This window comes from Hyperoodon ampullatus (assembly GCF_949752795.1).
Source record: "Hyperoodon ampullatus genome assembly, chromosome: 1".
Classification (NCBI taxonomy): domain Eukaryota; kingdom Metazoa; phylum Chordata; class Mammalia; order Artiodactyla; family Ziphiidae; genus Hyperoodon; species Hyperoodon ampullatus.
In genome coordinates, this window is record NC_136914.1 from 52,567,097 (window position 1) to 52,586,320 (window position 19,224).

The following is a 19,224-nucleotide window of genomic DNA, read 5'->3' on the forward strand; positions in this document are numbered from 1 at the left end:
TTCCACCAACATTAATAAGCAGCTACCATAGGCCACGCATATGGCAGACGCTAAAGGAATAAAGGGACAAATGACCCCTCCCAAGTAATCTACATGGAAATTTTAAAAAGATTTTTTAAATGAAGATACTGATTAAAAGTGATTAGAATTATAACCCTTTCTCTAAATCCCTAGTGCTTTTTAGATATTATAAATATCAACTAACATGCACCCTTTTTCCATCAAAATACTTCTGAAAAAGATTGTTTGCCACAAATGTTTTGACCAATCCTATTTTTCCTCCCACAGATTTATGTATGAATATTCCATTAATTATGGACAAGCTCCTTTGACACTATTAGTCAGTTACACTAAGAGTTCTCTCTCCATGGTAGGGTCATGCTGTACCTCACCAAACCCAACAGTATGCTTTTTGAAAGAGGTAAGTGTCATTTTGTTACATAGTTATGTTCTTTTTTCTTCTTCTTCTATTAATGCCACTCCTTTCAAATAATGTTAGAAAGATTCCGATTCTGGAATCCGTAAACGTTTTTAAAATGCCTCTTTCGTATTTTGTTAATTGGGAAAAACACACAACCACCTCTGGGGAAAAAGTTCTGTTGGTCAGAATTCAGTTTTCTAGTCATCAAAAGGAGTCCAAATGGTCTCTTTTTGGCCATTCCTGTACACTGCTTTCAATGGATCCTGACCATCTAATGACATTCTCTCATTTATTTTCTAGAGACTTCAGCTTAAACAATTATCACTTCTCACCACAATGTCAAATAGAATCTGTTCACAATACTCTGCTTATGGGAAGGAGAAATCAAGGCTCAGGTAAAGATTTAGCACCATCAGCACGTATAGCTGTTTGTTTCTGCACTATTGATCCATAATATTAGGATTCTCTAAGAAAATGTTTGTAATAGAAGATACAAACCATAGTGTTATGCTCCAATAATCCTCAAATAGGGCCCAGTTATTTTTTCTTTTCTCTACACAAAATATGAATAAGGAACAAAACTTTTCTAAAACATAATTTGATTTTAATCAACCTTTTCCATATGCTCATATGGGAAGACTGGTAGACCACTAGATATTATCTCCTCAGTATTCATATTAGCATGCATTACAAACACACAAGCAAAAACAATCGTTTTTATTCATCACGTGTTACTTGCTTTGCCCATGTTTTTCTTGGGAAAAAACTTCCTGAATTCTTGTTATATGAAGCTTTGTGCTCTATAGTGTATATCTCTTAGGCTTCATGAATTTATTCTAATTACTTACTTTCTTTATAAGCTTCAATTTGATTTTTGTATGGCTATTGTTAATTTCACAATTTTGACAGTTTCTATGTTTACATTCCCTCAACTTCTCAGACATCTAGATTTGCCAGCTTTATATCTTCAGTATTTAGAGTCTCTTTAATTCCTTTTACTCTGATCCACAAGTTTTTTCCTCTAATGGTAATGAAAGAATTCATGCTGGCACCAGATCTTAAGGTTCCCCCAAAGGGCATAGAAACTTACTTTCATGAGTCCTTTAAAAATAATCTTCCATTAGAACTACTGAAATACTAAATGGCATCTTCTCTAAAACTTCCCTTTAGTTTTCCTTGCATTTAGAGTATTTGGCATGCAGAGCATAGGAATTCATAGTATAAAACCCCCTATAACAATATACATATATGTCTTAATCATAAATTTATACTTGCATTCATGTCTAGGAATTTACTCCAAGGAACTATCACTGAGTGTGGACAAAGATTTAGCTGAAAACATTGCTGCCACATTTTTTTTTAAATATGAAAAACTTAGATATTTCTTAATAGAGCATATTTAAATCAATCATGATATATCCATTTATGAGAGAATGCCATACAGTTTGTTATAATTATATTTTAAAAGAATATTTAATGAAAACAAAGTATTGTTAAAAGAAATCAAAACTACAAATAGAAAGACATTTCATGCTTATGGATTGGAAGAATTAATGTTGTAAAAATATCCATACTATCCAAAGCAATCTACAGATTCAATGTAATCTCTATCAATATCCCAATGGCATATTTTTTTCTTTTTTGCTGAAACAGAAAAAAAAAATCACCCTAAAATTCATATGGAATATCAAGGGACTCCTTATAGCCAAAACAATCTGGAAAAAGAACAACAAAGTAGGAGGTCTCACACTTTGATTTCAAAACATATTACAAAGCAACAGTAATAAAGACACTGTGGGGGCTTCCCTGGTGGCGCAGTGGTTGAGAGTCCGCCTGCCGGTGCAGGGGACACGGGTTTGTGCCCTGGTCCGGGAAGATCCCACATGCCGCGGAGCGGCTGGGCCCGTGAGCAATGGTTGCTGAGCCTGCACGTCCGGAGCCTGTGCTCCACAACGGGAGAGGCCACAACAGTGAGAGGCCTGCGTACCGCACAAAAAAATAATAATAATAATAAATAAATAAATAAAAATAAAGACACTGTGGTATGGGCATAACAAGATATAGAGAGACCAGTGGAAAAGAATAGAGAGCTCATAAAGAAACCCTAATATATATGGCCAAATGATTTTCCACAAGGGTGCCAAAACTACACGATTGAGAAAAAAGTCTCTTCAACAAATGGTGCAGAAAAATTGAATTTGCACTCTCAAAAGAATGAAGTTGAACCTTACCTTACACCATATATTAAAATTAATTCAAAATGGATTAAAGATCTAAATCTATAAAACTCCTAGAAGAAAACATCGGGAAAAAACTTCAGGACATTGGATTTGGCAGTTTCTTGGAAATGACAACAAAGCATAGGTCACAGCAAAAATATATATATAGGACTACATCAAGCTTAAACTACTGCACTTTAAAGGAAAAAAACCAAGTGAAAAGGCAATCTATGGGATGGGAGAAAATATTTGCAAGTCATCTATCTAGTAAGGGTTTAATATCCAGAATGCGTAAGGAACTTCTACAGCTCAACAAAAAATAACTTGATTAAAAATAATTGAACAGATGATTCAACAAGAGATATGTAAGTGGAAAGATATTCAACATCACTAATCATAAGAGAAATACAAATCAAAGCCACAATGAGATATCATCTCACACCTATTAGGATGGCCACTACCAAAAGAACAGAAAATGAGTGTTGGCAAGGATATGGAGAAATTGGAATCCTTGTGCACTGCTGATGGGGATGCAAAATGGTACAGCCATTGTGAAAGATAGTATGAAGTTTTCTCAAAAATTTAAGAATAGAGTCATCATATGATCCAGCAATCTCACTTCTGCATATATATCCAAGGAAATTCAAAGCAGAACCTCAAGGAGATATTTGCACACCCATGTTAATTGCAGCATTATTCACAATAGTCAAGAGGTAGAAGCAACCCAAATGTCCACTGACAGATGAATGGATAAAGTGTGACACATACATACAATACATACCTATATTACATATTATATAGTCTTAAATTCCTGTCACATGCTACAACATGGATGAACATTGAGGACACTAGGCTAAGCAAAATAAGCAGTCACAAAAGGACAAATACTGTATGATTTCACTCATATAGAATAAAGTAATAAAAGTCATAGAAAAAGAAAGCAAAAAGGTAGAAGCTCACCAAAGGCTGAGGGTGGATCAGTGGGGAGGGGGCAGTATATACAGGTATCTAGTTTTAATTTTGCAAGATAAATTTCTAGAGGTCTGTTATATAAAAGTAAATATACTTAACATTACTGAACTATACACTTAAAAATGGTTAAGATGGCCAATTTTATATGTTTTTTGCCACAATTTAAAAAGAATGATATAGAACCTATTCCTGATATATTAAGTGAAAAAGGAAAATTGGTGAATGGTATAGTAGAGCATAATCGCTTATAAAATACCTTGTAAGCCTTATAAAATACTTCAGGGTAATACACCAAAACATCAACATTTATTAACTCTGTGGTCTAGGGCTATAGGTCTTCATTATTTCTTTTATCTGTAGTTTCTAAATGAACTAATGAAAATTTTTAAACACTATGAGGGGTCACAAAAACACAACGCTGGCCTTATGAATAGACATTAGTGCTTTCTTTATTGCCATTTTAGATCTAACTTTTTTTTTTTTTTTTTTTTTTTTGCCGTACGCGGGCCTCTCACTGTTGTGGCCTCTCCCGTTGCGGAGCACAGGCTCCGGACGCGCAGGCTCAGCGGCCATGGCTCATGGGCACAGCCGCTCCGCGGCGTGTGGGATCTTCCTGGACTGGGGCACGAACCCGTATCCCCTGCACCGGCAGGCGGACTCTCAACCACTGCGCCACCAGGGAAGCCCCCTAGATCTAACATTTTTTTATCACAACTATTTTTTAAACATCTTTATTGGAGTATAATTGCTTTACAATGTTGTGTTAGTTTCTTCTGTATAACAAAGTGAATCAGCTATACGTTAGATCTAACATTTTAAAGGCATGCTTCAACTACGTAGATCTAGCCAGAAGAGAAGCTCTATATCAGTACTGAAAATATGAAAAGATTCACTGGGGATGACTGAATTCTGAATAGTGACTGCTGCACAAAGGATCCATCACATAGCAGTTGTGCTCTATGCAGCCGTTGAGGAATTAAAATTATGCTATTACTCCTCCCGACTCTGTGTTCATAATGAAACCCAAAAAACTGAGAATATGGGTAAACTACTAATTCATTTTTAACTGTTTAGCCATCTCATAAAATTTGCCCAAAAAGTGCCTACTGCAAATCTGGAGGATGTTTTGCCACTGGCTGAAGGTGTTACCACAATCCTCTCCAAGTGCTGTGAGTCTGCCTCTGAGGACTGCATGGCTAAGGAGGTAAGAAAATCATCATCATCATGAGCCACATACTGAGTGGCAGGCATTCTCCTAAGCTGCTTTTTACATGCATCATCTCAATGAATCCACATATGTATCCTATGAAATTTAAATATACTGTTAACTCAATTTTACAGATGAGGAAACAGAAGATTAGCAAGGATTAATAATTTGAAGTCATACAACTAGCAAGTGGCAAAGTCCACACACAAGGACAAGATTCTGATTCCCAAGACCTTACTCTACCTACAGAGCCCAATGCAGATCTACTAGTCATATATAGTTAAGTTTAAATTAAAGTTTAAACTTCAACTTTGGTAACACTAGCCACTTTTCAAATGCTCAGTATTGCACAGTACAGATAGAAATTATTTGTTTCATCATTCATCATCTGTTCTATCAGACAACACTACAACCATTATTAAAAGTGACTGTTTTTGTTATGCTGTTCTATTAGACAACACTACAACCATTATTAAAAGCGTCTGTTTTTGTTATGTCTATTAAAATTTGATAGTCATCCAAATTTCTCACCTTTCATTTATATAATCCTTTCAAGTAGATAAAAATTTGAACTGTTACTTAAATAAAAGTCACTACATGTCTGTGGACCTCTTTAGCAATAGATACTTTGTTACCTGGCCTTTTTTCATTAAGGATACCTGTCTGTGTCCATAGGTGTTTTTCTATAACCTGACTTATAATGGCTAAGTGGGACTCTATGTATGTATTGCATATGCTGCATTTATCTACCTAGATATGCCATCTTTTTATTTAACCAGTCCCCTTTTATTGGATTTAGGTTGTTTCAGTTTAATATGTTAAGCAATGCTGCCCTTAATAGCCTTATAGCTAAATCTTCCCTTCACCCATAATTATTTTCTGAGAGTAAATTCGTGGAAATCAGATTGTATACTTTAAGGCTCTTAGTACACATTGACAAACTGCCCTCTGCAAATGTCCTACCAATGCACCTTGAAAGAGCATTCACACTGACTTTTGTAAGCCTTCCTTATTTTTAATTAGATTAACTAGAAAACTAACAATGCACAAACTCACAATTGCTTTTGTAGCTGCCTGAATACACAGTAAAAATCTGTGACAACTTATCCACAAAGAATTCTAAGTTTAAGGACTGTTGTCAAGAAAAAACACCCATGGACATTTTTGTGTGCACTTACTTCATGCCAGCTGCCCCAAACCCTGACCTGCTAGATGTCAAGTTGCCCACAAACAAAGATGTGTGTGATAAAGGAAACACCAAAGTCCTGGATCAGTAAGTAGGGTTGATCTAATTTGACAGTATTGATATTCACTAGCATTAAGTGACGAAGAAATAGTAAGCCTTTATCTGTTTTCCTCCAGGTAAGAACTAAAATAAACCATTGGTTGCGTATACTGAGTTGCATGAACTACGAGTATGCGCATACTTGAGGTGTAAAAATATTTCTCAATTAAGTCAACAGGCCCCAAAACCAATTACAAGTATTAGAGAGCAGGATTTAGACTGAATTTGGATTGAAACTAATTTACATTTGTCTAAGTACTCATTGTTTTTATAAATGCATAAACAATGGGATGAGACAATGGAAGAATTTACACAAACTACTTTCACAGAAAAGCTACCTAAGTTACTCACTTGATGCTTTATATAGGGTTCATTGTATTATAGTTGCATAAAAGAATTCCATAGGCATTTGAAGTAGATCTGTTTATATATAAATATATAAACAAATTTATATGTACTACATACAGCATTTTACTTGAGTTAAATTAACTAGTTACAATAGCTTCAAAGCAACTGTTAATTTGCATTCAAATGAGAATATTGATTTTAACTTCAAACCTGTTGATTTGGAGTCAATTTTAATTAAATCTTATTTTTAATTAAGAAGGCAGGTATTCTGCCTTAATAGATGTCAAATTTCAAAACATGACATGCCTACACAAATCTACCCATGTTAAAGAGTGTTATCTCCTTTCTCTTTCATGCTAGGTATACGTTTGACCTAAGTAGGAAGACTCATATCCCAGAAGTATTCCTCAGTAAAATACTTAAGCCAACCCTGCAAAGCCTTGATGAATGCTGCCACTCTGAAGACTCTAATGCCTGTTTCAATGCTAAGGTACAATGTGCTACATTTTCTTTATCAACTTTGCTATAGATCATGGGTTGGCAAACTGCAGCTCATAGGGCAAATCTGGCCTGGTGTCTGTGATCTAAGAATGGTCTTACATTTTTAAATGCTCTAAAAATAATAATATTTCATTATACATGAAAATTATATAAGACTCCAACATCAGTGTTCATAAAGTCTCATTGGCATATAGCTCTACTTATTGTTTATGGCTGCTTTTTTGCCATGGTGGCAGTTGGGTAGGTACAGCAGAGACTGTATAGGACTTACAAAACTTAAAATATTTACAATCTGGTCTTACGTAGAAAATGTTAGCCAATATCTGATATAGATAATAAACACTCACCTTGATACATTGCATGGAGTTCTGATTTAACATCTCCCTGGACAGTGTTTCAAGACAAATAATTGTTTTCTTACAGGGCCCTCAATTGACGAGAGAACTATCTTCTTTCATTGAAAAGGGACAAGAACTGTGTGCCGATTATTCAGAAAACACATTTACTGAGTACAAGAAAAAGTAAGGGACTTGTTCTGGCTGATTCCTCCAAATTTATCAATAATAGTAGCCCAGTACTGCTATTTGAAGCAGAGTTGAAGACTTTAGATGTGCTAAGTCAAAAAGGAAGGCATTTCTTTATAAATAAGTGTTAACACTAACATAATAATGAAAGTTTTACTGGCTTCCTGGAAAATCTCTGTTGAGAAGATCATTTCATTCTCAATTTGATTAATTTCTTAGATTCATTTCAAATCATTTTAAACAACACAGATCAAGCAAGCACAAATACAACCCCACAAAAAGACCTTTATAAAGAATCCCAAAAGGATGACACCTTCTTCAGTGACCCCCATCAAGTCTACCTTAACAAAGCTCTAAAAGAAAAAAACCTGTGAAATCCTTAAGTTCAAAATGGTTATTTCCCAGTTATCAAGAAATTACATAATTAATAGATTATGGAGGCGTTATAGAATGTTACAGATAATGCGAGATTAAGTTCTCTGCCAACAGTTTTGAACTCCAGGATTACGGGGCAACTGAGTGATAATTTATATAATCTCAATACATTAAAAATGTTAATGCAGTAAAATTGACATTTTGAGTTTTGAAAGTAGAGAAGATTGAGTCTAGGTATTTACAATCCCATACACGCCCTTTTTCTCCCTATCCTGTGAGTTCCTTCTGGTCTGACTTGCTTTCCCTCTCAGCTGGGACAAACTCTTTTCAATAACGCTTTTATAAGCAAGCTAGTCCTCCTTACCCTCTTGTCCTTTCCCTGTATCCATCTTACTAATCCCAACTCCAGATAAACTTGGGTCTAGCGGGGACCCACCTATTTCTTCCCAGGGCCCAAAAACCCATCCACACCACTGGAGTAAAAAAAAAAAAAAAACTTGGGTCTCTACTACTTCCCAATCCCACTACTGACTGGGCTGGCAAGTATTTCTTGGAGAAAGTCGTAAACCAGGCGGAGTCATAAACCATTATGAGGGTAGAGAGTTACCAAGATCATAGACCAATCAAACTGGGAGAGAATCAAGAGAATTCAGATCCTAGCACCGTCTTGAAAGGGAGATAGAGAGTTAGTTAATAGTAGAGGTAAAAACAAGAGCCTAAGTTTTTAACCTTTTTTGTGTTTTCTAGTATAGCTAGTTGAGAAGTAGGCAAACTGAAGGGAAAATTACATAAAATGAGGGAGTATACATGAAGGTGACAAAGTCCTGTAAGGGAAGTATTCTTTGAGGAGTTTGAAATCTAGAACTTGAGAGAAGATGAAAGGTCAGGGAGAATAGAGGAGGAAGTCATCCATGCTGATTGATGCAACCGAGCGAATGAAAGGGGAAAGGCGGGAATTCAAATTCAGCAACAGTTTGTATGTTTACTTTCATGATCTCAAGAGACAGGTTTCACTTTCTAATCTCAAATTGAGGCACTAAAAATCATTCCACAGATATTAAGTTTTCTTAAGAAGGGCAACTATATTTTCCTTTTTTGTTGCTAAAGATCTGAAGTGGCTATCATTTTGTACTAGACATGTTTATAAAACACATCTAGTAAAACTTTACATAAAACTGGCCTTTCAGACTGGCAGAGAGACTAAGAGGAAAACTGCCTGATGCCACAGAGACAGAACTCGAAGAGCTGGTTGACAAGCGCTCAGACTTTGCCTCCAAGTGTTGTTCTATAAACTCACCTCCTCTCTACTGCAATTCAGAGGTAAGAAAATTTAACCCTCTACTTAATCACTGCATAGTATTAAGAACTTATATAGTAAGATTTACTCATTTGTTATTGATTGCCTGTCCTATTCATGGAGAAATGTTTTGTTGGCCTTTTCAGATGCAGTAATCCATTTATTTACATCCTCCATTTGACCCATTATTCTCCAGCAGTCATTTCAGGATGCTATATTAGAATAGTCAAAAAAGATAAAGAGTGCACTCCATTTCACTTTACAGCTAATTTGGAGGTATTAGTGACAATTCCAAGAATTTTGATGTCTCACCCATTCTATTTCTGCAATATAGGGGCAGGGTTAAGAACAACTCTATGAGGGCTTCCCTGGTGGCGCAGTGGTTGAGAGTCTGCCTGCTGATACAGGGGACGCGAGTTCGTGCCCCGGTCCGGGAAGATCCTATATGCCGCGGAGCGGCTGGGCCCGTGAGCCATGGCCGCTGAGCCTACGCGTCCGGAGCCTGTGCCCCGCAACGGGAGAGGCCACAACACTGAGAGGCCCGCGTACCGCAAAAAAAAAAAAAAAAAGAACAACTCTATGCCATACCAAAATAGTATCTTCCTTTGCTCACCTCTTTCTAAAGTTCATGATATTAAGTTGTATCCCTTTTGGCCGGATTTAACTATTGTTGGTTTTGTTGTCTATTGGGAAGGAAACATTTATGATCCATTTTGGACCCATCATTTTTGCCTTTACATAAAAATAATTTAACTATAGTGTAAAAGTTAATACTACTTAGGCCAGTGATTTAATGCCAATCAGAAGTCCCTTTCTATAAGTTAAAGAATTTTTTCAAGAACTTACATGAATTTTTGTTCATCTAAACCATGAAAGCAACAAAGCCTGGTTTCATTTTATTATTCTCTTATTTTTCTATTCTATTTCTATTCTATCACAGCACATCTGATAATATCCAAAAACTTAATAATAAAAATCACAAAAGTTTATGTGTCAGAAAAAAACCTTGAAGCTCATTTCTTACTGTTAATCCCTTCCACAGGTCATTCAGCTTCCATTTAAATACAGTCGATTTATTTTCTTCTAGAGGTAGACTATTTCACTGCCCAGTAGCTTCATTTATGAGAACATTTTTCTATAAACTAAACCATGATATTCTCCTCATAATTTCTACTGAGTCTAGTCTGGCTTTCTCTACCAACTAGAAAATGTCTTTCTCTCTTCTCAGTAGAGGCTCTTTTATATTTGAAGTGGTTTTTGGGAAGTTAGACTGTGAAAAGCTGTTTGTGCCTTTGTTTTTGTTCTTTTAAGTTTTGGGTTATACGTACCAATTCTCTTAACGTTTTAGTGAAGTTTTGTTTTTCACCGTATACTGCCAAACAAAGCCTTAAATTAACAAATCGAGCTACATCATATTGTTTGTCTTTTTTCTCTATACCCTTGAAGATTCTGATTTCTCCTCCAATTTCAATGTATACACTCCAATCCCAAACATATTTGCCAACCTTGTTTGTAATAATTTGTAAAGTCAGAATTCCAGATGAAAAGAGTACAACAGAATAAAAGCCTGTTCTGTAAATTCTGCTGAGAAATATCTCATGTTCACCTTTCATTAAAATTCAAAACAAGTAAGATTCTAAAAAACTGCAACACTTGGAGTATTAGGATATTTTGGTCATTATCGGCATTAAAACATTTAGATAAGGCAACTAAATCGAACAGTTCCTTCCTGGACTACCAAGTGGCTTTGTGTAATATAAATAGCTGCTTAGGCTGCCTTTTCCAGAAGGGAAAAAAAAAAAAAGTCACCTTACCTAAAAGGTGTTTTCTCTCAGCAGAATTTGCTCTGACGGTCTCATGCAGTCATCAAGGAAAAAAAAAAAAAAAAAAGCCTAAATCCTTTTCTTATATTCTGTCAAAAATACCACTTTTGTAACCCATCTCTAGTCCCATCATCTGTTCATCCAGCTACACACTTTTCTTTTTGACCTCATACAAGACAAACTGAGCTTTATGCATGAAGCACATGCTTCCTTCAAGCCTCTTGCTTTTCATTTCTTTAATCTGCTTTTCACTATATGTTTCATTATAACACATTGCCATTTTAAAACTTTATTTTCAACAACCATGATGAGAAGGCAGTTTTGTAATGTTCTATTTTCTTGCTTTATAACCAGTAAATTTATAGCAGTGCTGCTGCTGAGTAGCCAGACTTCCCGTAATTGCTAAAGAACAGTGAGAGGAATGGAGTTGAGATACTCATGAACATTTGATTATTTAGAGCCCTCGGACATTAGACCCTCTGGTGTTTGTTAGCCTTTTTGATTGTCTTTCTACATTAATCTCATTGTGAGGTAGGTGTGCTCACCTCTGCTTTCTGACTTCTATCTGCTAGAACAGCATTCACTTTAATTCTCAATGCTTAGTGTAAATATTTGTCCCATTTACCCTATAATTTGGATTATAATTTATCATTAGTTTATCATTTAATCTCCTTGTCCAAATGCTTGACAGTTTCTTTTCCTTATAAGTAGTGCCCATCTACTACATTCACTCCAAGTCATTTATATCCAGGGATCCATTTCTGTCTGCCATTCTAAATATACTTGGCCCAGTTGCTAGAAGAGTGGCAGAAGGGGCCTCTGAACCATACTAAATCAGTGTTTCATTGTGTGGTCATCTACCCCTACCTGCGCTCACCCTGATCTTGAAATGATCAGGAAATAGAACCATCAGTGTAATTTTCTTTTGGCTCTACCATGGCACTCAGAACTGGTCCATTTTTATATTCCATAGAGGCCCACTGACTGTAGAAAAACTTACAGCTGCAAAATTAGACTTGATTTTAATTTCTCTCCATCATTCAGGCAAGGCATCCCTGTTCATTCTTCTGAAAACTCATTACTATGCTATCCCTAAGATGTCCCAACAGATTTCCCAAAGTTTTCAGAAAGCCACTGTTATGTGCTGGAGTTGATCATTAAAATTTCGAAGACAGTCAAATGCAAATAGCCAAGAGAAGCTGGGCAAAGAGGAGACTGACTCTTCCTCTCTCATTCCCTTCACCTCCTTCTCTCCCTCCCCTTTTCTTCTCTCTCATGCTTCAGGAAAAATTGTTACATCTCTCAGTATAAGTAGATTTTATAATCCTCAGTGTCATAGTTAGCAATTATTAAACCATTTCTATTTGTTAAGCAGAATATTAATAGCTTTACATGTATTTATAGAATGATCTAAAACAATTCTAAATGTTAGGTAACATTATAATTCCCCTTTACACATGGGTTGAGTGAGATATACAGAGATTATATAAGGAAAATCATAAGTTTATTTCATGAGTCTGTTACTGTCACTCCATGTCGTTGTCAGAATTCAGCCCTAATTTAGCTAATAATGACAAAGGCAAATTACCGATACCAGAAGACTATTAATTACTGACTGAAAATCCAAAATTATTGTTAAAATAGCAAAAATGATACCAGGTCAGTAGTATCACTCTGAATTCCATTCATCCCACTTCCTTGGAATCTTCTTTCATTAGTTATACTCTTTTGTTTCAACAATACCTTTTTAATGATTCTAATTTAAAGTTACTTATCTCCTGATCTTAAAAAACTAAGATACTTTAGACACTACGCCCTAGCTACTTTTCTCCTTCCCTTACAGCCAAGATTCTTGAAAGAACAGTATATACTCTCATTCCTTACACCTCTTATTAATTCCTCTACCCTTTGCAGTACGGCTTCTGATGCTACCATACCACTAATGGCAAAGTCACACTGAAATCTTCTTGCTAAATCTAATAAACATTTTTCAGTCCTTATCTTACCAGCCTTCTCTGCAAAACACTTGATACCCACAATTATTTTTCTTCTTGAAACAACTGTCATCTGCATTATCATATTCTACCTTTTTCCTTCTGACTCTTACTTTCTTACTCTCTTTAGTATTGTCTTCCTCTTCTACCTATCCCTTAAGTTTCCATGTTTTCCAGAGTTTTTCCTTGATCTTTTTCACTTTTCATGACATGACATTTTCCCTGAGTGTTCTCATTCATGGACATGCCTTCAATCTTCAAATCTCTACCTCTAGCCAGAATCTCTCCCCTCAGCACCAACATTTTTATCCAACTGTCCATGGGGGCTTCTCTTGTCCCACAAGAAATTCAAACTCAACATGCCCAAAGTCTTTCCCTTAAAACCCCCTCTTATTTCCTAAATGTATAAATATTATCATCATTCACACATTGTCTAAAATGGAATCCTTGACTTCTATATACATTCAACTAAACGCCAAATCCTATCAATTCTAACTCTTCAATATCTCTCAGTAGATACCTTCTTCTACATTGTCAGTACTCTTAGGCAATCTTTTGCCGGAATTACACCCTTGGTCTCCCATCTCCAGTCTTCCTCCAGTGCCTCACACCCAATTCCATCTCTATACTGAGGTCAAAATAACCTTTGCAAAGCACAAAATTGTTAATACATTCTAATTGCTCTCTGTTGCTTCTAAATTGAAGTCCAATTTTCTTTTTTAATCAAAGAATTTGGACCCTTGGTTTCCTCTCCAAACTGATCATTACTTCTTGCTCCTCTTGTGTTGGTTCTCCTGAACTACTTGCAATTTTTCAAGTACATTAAAGTTGCTCTTACATCAAGGTTTTGCACCTAATGACTCATCCCAGATTGCCCTATTCGCACCCTATAACATGGCTCGATCTTTCATCAAGATTCTGGATTCAATTTAGACACCACCTCCTCTGGGAATCCTTCCCTGGCACCCAAGCTGTTTTGCTTTAACATTCAGTGCACACCCAATAATTAGCACCTATTAACTATTATCATTTTTTCCTTGTCTTTTTTCCTGGAATACTGTAAACTCTTCAAGAGCAGGGACACTGTAAAACTAAATAAGGATGTGAAGGATGGTCAATTAAAAGTTCAATATAAGGGCCTCCCTGGTGGCGCAGTGGTTGAGAGTCCGCCTGCCGATGCCAGGGGATACGGGTTCGTGCCCCGGTCCGGGAGGGTCCCATATGCCGCGGAGCGGCTGGGCCCGTGAGCCATGGCCGCTGAGCCTGCGCGTCCGGAGCCTGCGCGTCCGGAGCCTGTGCTCCGCAACGGGAGAGGCCACAACAGTGAGAGGCCCGCGTACCGCAAAAAAAAAAAAAGTTCAATATAAAACTGCATTTTGACAAGAATCCTTTCCTCTAAACTAGGTTCAAAAAAATTTGTTATACCTTCTGAAATGACCTACCAGTCTACAAACAAAACACTCCATGATTTAAATAATTTTTTTCATTTCAGATTGATGCTGAAATGAATACCCTATAGTCCTGATGCATGTGTATTGTCTTAGGTAAGTATGGTTTTTAAAGGCAGCAAAGAACCCAGCTTTGTACAATGTATCTTTAAAATCATAATGGGAAGGAGACTATTTGTCCAAATTATTCTAACAATTATTAAAAGTCATTTTATGAGACGAGAATATTAAGCATATGGAAAAGTCAAGGCACTTACGCAAGTATACACGACCAACTTCTGACAAATTTAGGACTAGAATTCAGATCCCCAGCCTGGTACTATATCCATCTTAACCTCACATCTAAGATAATGACAGTATAGAGATCATTTCAGGGATTTTAACGCATTCAATAGAAAAAACTGAGTTTGAAGACAGAGACCATCAAGTCTTAAAGATAACATGGCAGGATTCTCAGAAGGAAAGCTGCATTCCTCAAATTAAAGCAACACTGTTGAAATAGTACCACTTGCTTCTTTCAGATATTATATTTTCACCCATTAAAAAATGCCTGATAAAGATATTAAAAGTATAAAATAATTTCAATAGAACTCCATACTTTAAACTGAAGGTGACCTCAACTGTGCACATTTCTACAAAAATATTTTCTCTCTAGATTTAATTGTATTCATTTTAAAGATATTGCTTCTGAAATTTAAAAAAATGATTTTAAAAAGTGGTTTTAGGGCTTCCCTGGTGGCGCAGTGGTTGAGAGTATGCCTGCCGATGCAGGTCCTGCCCTGCCCTGGTCGTGCCCTGGTCCGGGAAGATCCCACACGCCGCAGAGCGGCTGGGCCCGTGAGCCATGGCCACTGAGCCTGCGTGTCCAGAGCCTGTGCTCCGCAACGGGAGAGGCCACAACAGTGAGAGGCCCGCGTACAGCAAAAAAAAAAAAAAAAAAAAAAAAAAAAAAAAAGTGGTTTTGGTTTATCTCAGATCTTAACCAGGCTTTTCAATGATGTAAAATTTTAACTTTGCTGATTTACTGATACCTTTTCCTAAAATGATACGGAAGCAAAAGCCTTTGACTAATGAAATTCAAGCTTCCAACTATCAACAATATGAATCATTAGAAACAACAAAAGAAAATTAACATTCTGAGAGGTACTGCAATGGAGATGATCAAGGAAACTCATTTTTGGAGTCACCCAATCTGGATTAGAATCCCCTCTCCGTCTATCTTTATAAACTTAAATTATACGGCCTAGAGCTCAGTTCCCTTTTCTGTAAGAAATAAATTGTAATATCTACGTCTCAGCATTGTTGTAATGATTAAGTGAAATGATGATGCATATAAAATTCCTAGAAAATAGCAGTAATACTAGCAAAGTTGTTACTGCTGCCAGTTCTACTACTGATACAACTGTCGACTGAAGAAAAACATACAACCTGAAAGTTGTGAGTTATGTTTTATTTGGGGACCTTACTGAGGACTATAGCCCAGGAGACAGCCTCTCAGATAGCTCTGAGGAGGTAAGGGAGGAGCCAGGATATATAGGAGTTTTTTTGCTGAAAAAATAAACATGAAGTTGAACATCAAAGATTATTGCTAATCACAAAGAACAGACATCTCAAGTTAATGATTTTAGTTCTTTTCTATTATATGGGAAGGTGCAAGAATCTGGGATCATTGAAATTATTGCTTTAGATATGCATAGGACCAGCATCCAGAGCACCGAAAGTTTTCTGTTTTTCTCCATCCTGAATTCCCCTCAGGGCACACTGTCAGGACAGCTGCAGTGTCTGATGGCAGGCAACATTTATTGTTTATTGGCATGGCAGGCAACATTCTTTGTCTGCAATATGAATCTAAACTAAACAAGTTTCCCTGCCTATATATTCTTGTGTTTTGCATATGAATATTGTGTCTTAAAGGGAAAGTAAGTTCACTGAACTATTTCTGGAGAAAAAGGCTAAAGGCCACACCTGAAACTAATATGTTATGTCACTTATACCTCAATTAAAAAATTAGAAGTTGGGCTTCCCTGGTGGCGCAGTGGTTGAGAGTCCGCCTGCCGATTCAGGGGACACGGGTTCATGCCCCGGTCTGGGAGGATCCCACATGCCACGGAGCAGCTGGGCCTGTGAGCCATGGCTGCTGAGCCTGCACGTCCGGAGCCTGTGCTCCGCAACGGGAGAGGCCACAACAGTGAGAGGCCCGCGTACCGCAAAAAAAAAAAAAAAAAAAAAAAAAATTAAAAGCGAAGTTACTTAACTATTCTAGAGTTAAAAATAGTATATGGTCTCTGTTGCTGCTAAACTAATCATTTTCCCTCATTTAAATTAATTCAGTCTCCCTTCATCTCAATCCACATATAATCTATAGAGTTAAAATCCCAATACACAACAGTTTTCTCACCTCCCACCCTTTGAGGTATCCCTAGCCTTAATAAGAATTCGGGTTGTTTGGAAAGCCATATAACTTCACCTTTGAATTTGTTTTCACCAGATTATGTTATTCTCTAAGAACTCAGTGCATTTTTTGGTGTCTCATGTATATTCATATTCTTTCAGTCCCTGGGAGCACAAATTGAAAAACAGGGTATTTGAAGGAGAGGTAACACTAATTTGATAGATTAAGAGATTTTTTTTTAACCTAACAACTTTCTGAAATATTTAATGCTAGCTAAGTCAACAGGTAAACTGTTTTTTTCAGTGACAGATTAATGAAGGGTTCTAATATACTGATTCTTCTGGTTCTAGTCACTATCTTCTATAAATATTTTATCATTTCTCTCACATTAGTCAATATTTTTCTATGGCCTTTAATTAGTCCTTCAATTTCTGCATCACCCAATTGTTTGGCCACCCAAACACATTTTGATCCGCTAGAAGGAAGCCCTAAAAATCACTCACATATTCCTTCCATAGGTTTCAAGCTCTATTTTACCCACTGCCTGTTTATTATAATCACAATCTGAAATTATAAAGGGTTGTTATATTTGGAACAATTGTGGCTTTGAAAGAGCAAATTATACCTTGTTCACAAGGTTGTGGGACTCGGGCACTTGAAGTCTAGAAATAATGATGCCATAACCTAAAAGTTCTGTTAGGTTTCTAGAACACAGCCAGCAGATTATGATTCTTGGGTTCCAGGTAGAATTCTGTAGCTCTGAAGGACTATCCTGGAGTCATTTAATTATCAGCAGCTGTGAGCTGCTCTGAATCCAGCACTTGACTTTGATTCCAAACTAAGTAGTGAGCACTTGTCTTCCCTCCTCCCTCTCCCCATAGACCAGCCTTTTCTTCATATCTTAAATTGCTGTAGAATATATCCAAGTTCTTCTATGGTTTTTCTTACTCTAACAATTATGCTCTTGATGACAGAAGTGGCACATTATTTAGCATGAAGCATTTCCTAAATCCATTAAACTAACTTTGGCTGGCTATGTATTTTTCACTGAAAGCCTACACCACTCTAGAGATTTGAACAGCTTGTAGAAGCTGAAGCCTTTGTCTCAAGGTGTTCCCATCCTTAGGTACACCCACAATTCATGTCTTTCACTCAACAGCTTGATGCTATTTCATTCTTAACTAAAGTCTTTTTATAAAACTGACTTATCTTGACAGTTATTGGGCCCCTTGATCAATTTCTTCTAACCCCCAAGTTGATTGTGACCATATTTGCATGCCCCATTGGAGAAGGAATTACTGTCTTTTAATAAATCACACAAAGCCAGTTATCTTTTTCCTTCAGCTTTGGAAACAATTAGTGTTCCTTGGGTTGCCAACAGATAAAGGAGTTAGCTCATGCTGCAGAATCGAGTCAGAGGGAAAATACTACTAGAATCACACTCAGCACAACTAGGTGCTGACACCACAAGAGAAACATATGAGGGAAGCCTGGAGGTGTCTCCTTTCTCATCCTCACTCCAAGGCATAAACTCATTGAGGTCAATGAAAGATGGAATTTCTTGCACTGTGCAAATAGAATTATGATACAACTCTGCTGTGGTGTCTTGGAAAAGAAAATAAACAAGGGGGAGACACATTTGCTTCATTACAAAGTAGAAGGTGATTTGATTAAAAGCTTACACTCAGTGAGTTACTAAAATAACGACTGAATTATTATCTCAGTCCCATGACTGAGGGGCCTCATGTGCATTGGTTGGTTTTTTCGCTCTGGCAGTGATTATTCATACTCATACATCAGAAACTTACATACACCATTTGTTCAAAGAAAAAAAAACTGTATGACGTACCTTAGCTTAACAGTGATGGCTTTATATTCAGGCCTTGGGAATTTCTTACACTGACTCTGGACCCATCAGGTGGGCTGTAGTGGATACACGGGTCACGCTAGACAGGTTTATCTTTACGCATAATAACCTGACCTTATATGCATCTGTTGAACTGTAGGATGACTGTCGCCCATTAGCTCTGGTTTTCTAACATTTATTTCCATTATTCCCACAGACCTAGAGCTGGAACCACTCTGGGAATGACATCTGACGGCCTAACCTAAGCAAAACCAGAGCTCCTAGGGAGACAACTAGGATACTCCCTGCTTGTTATCAGCTGCAAGAGCCTCGTACTATTGTTAATGTTAAGTGTGATGATCTGTTAACAAAATAAATTGAACTATAATGCAAACCATAAATGCTACTGAGCATGATGCTACCATGTTCGTCTCCAGCACTATTCCTGTGACCTTCACAAAGACACTACAGGAGGCAGCCTCAGCCTCACAAGCCCCTGCTTTTTTCTAGATTTGCTGTGTCCTAAAAGATTCATGGCATAAGCATCCACTTTACATTTCCCAGCACACTGA

At 36.9% G+C, this 19,224-nt stretch overlaps 1 protein-coding gene across 1 annotated transcript in view; it reads left to right on the plus strand.

The window, feature by feature from the left end:
• Positions 1–19,224, plus strand: part of GC (GC vitamin D binding protein) — a gene marked incomplete at its 3' end in the record, with an annotated part of 58,931 nt that overhangs the window by 16,528 nt on the left and 23,179 nt on the right. The window contains exons 5-11 of the mRNA XM_079710666.1: positions 289–421; positions 722–816; positions 4,687–4,816; positions 5,890–6,092; positions 6,813–6,942; positions 7,377–7,474; positions 9,040–9,226. Of these exons, the coding sequence (XP_079566792.1) occupies positions 289–421; positions 722–816; positions 4,687–4,816; positions 5,890–6,092; positions 6,813–6,942; positions 7,377–7,474; positions 9,040–9,226 (976 nt within the window). The remainder of the gene's footprint in view (positions 1–288; positions 422–721; positions 817–4,686; positions 4,817–5,889; positions 6,093–6,812; positions 6,943–7,376; positions 7,475–9,039; positions 9,227–19,224) is intronic.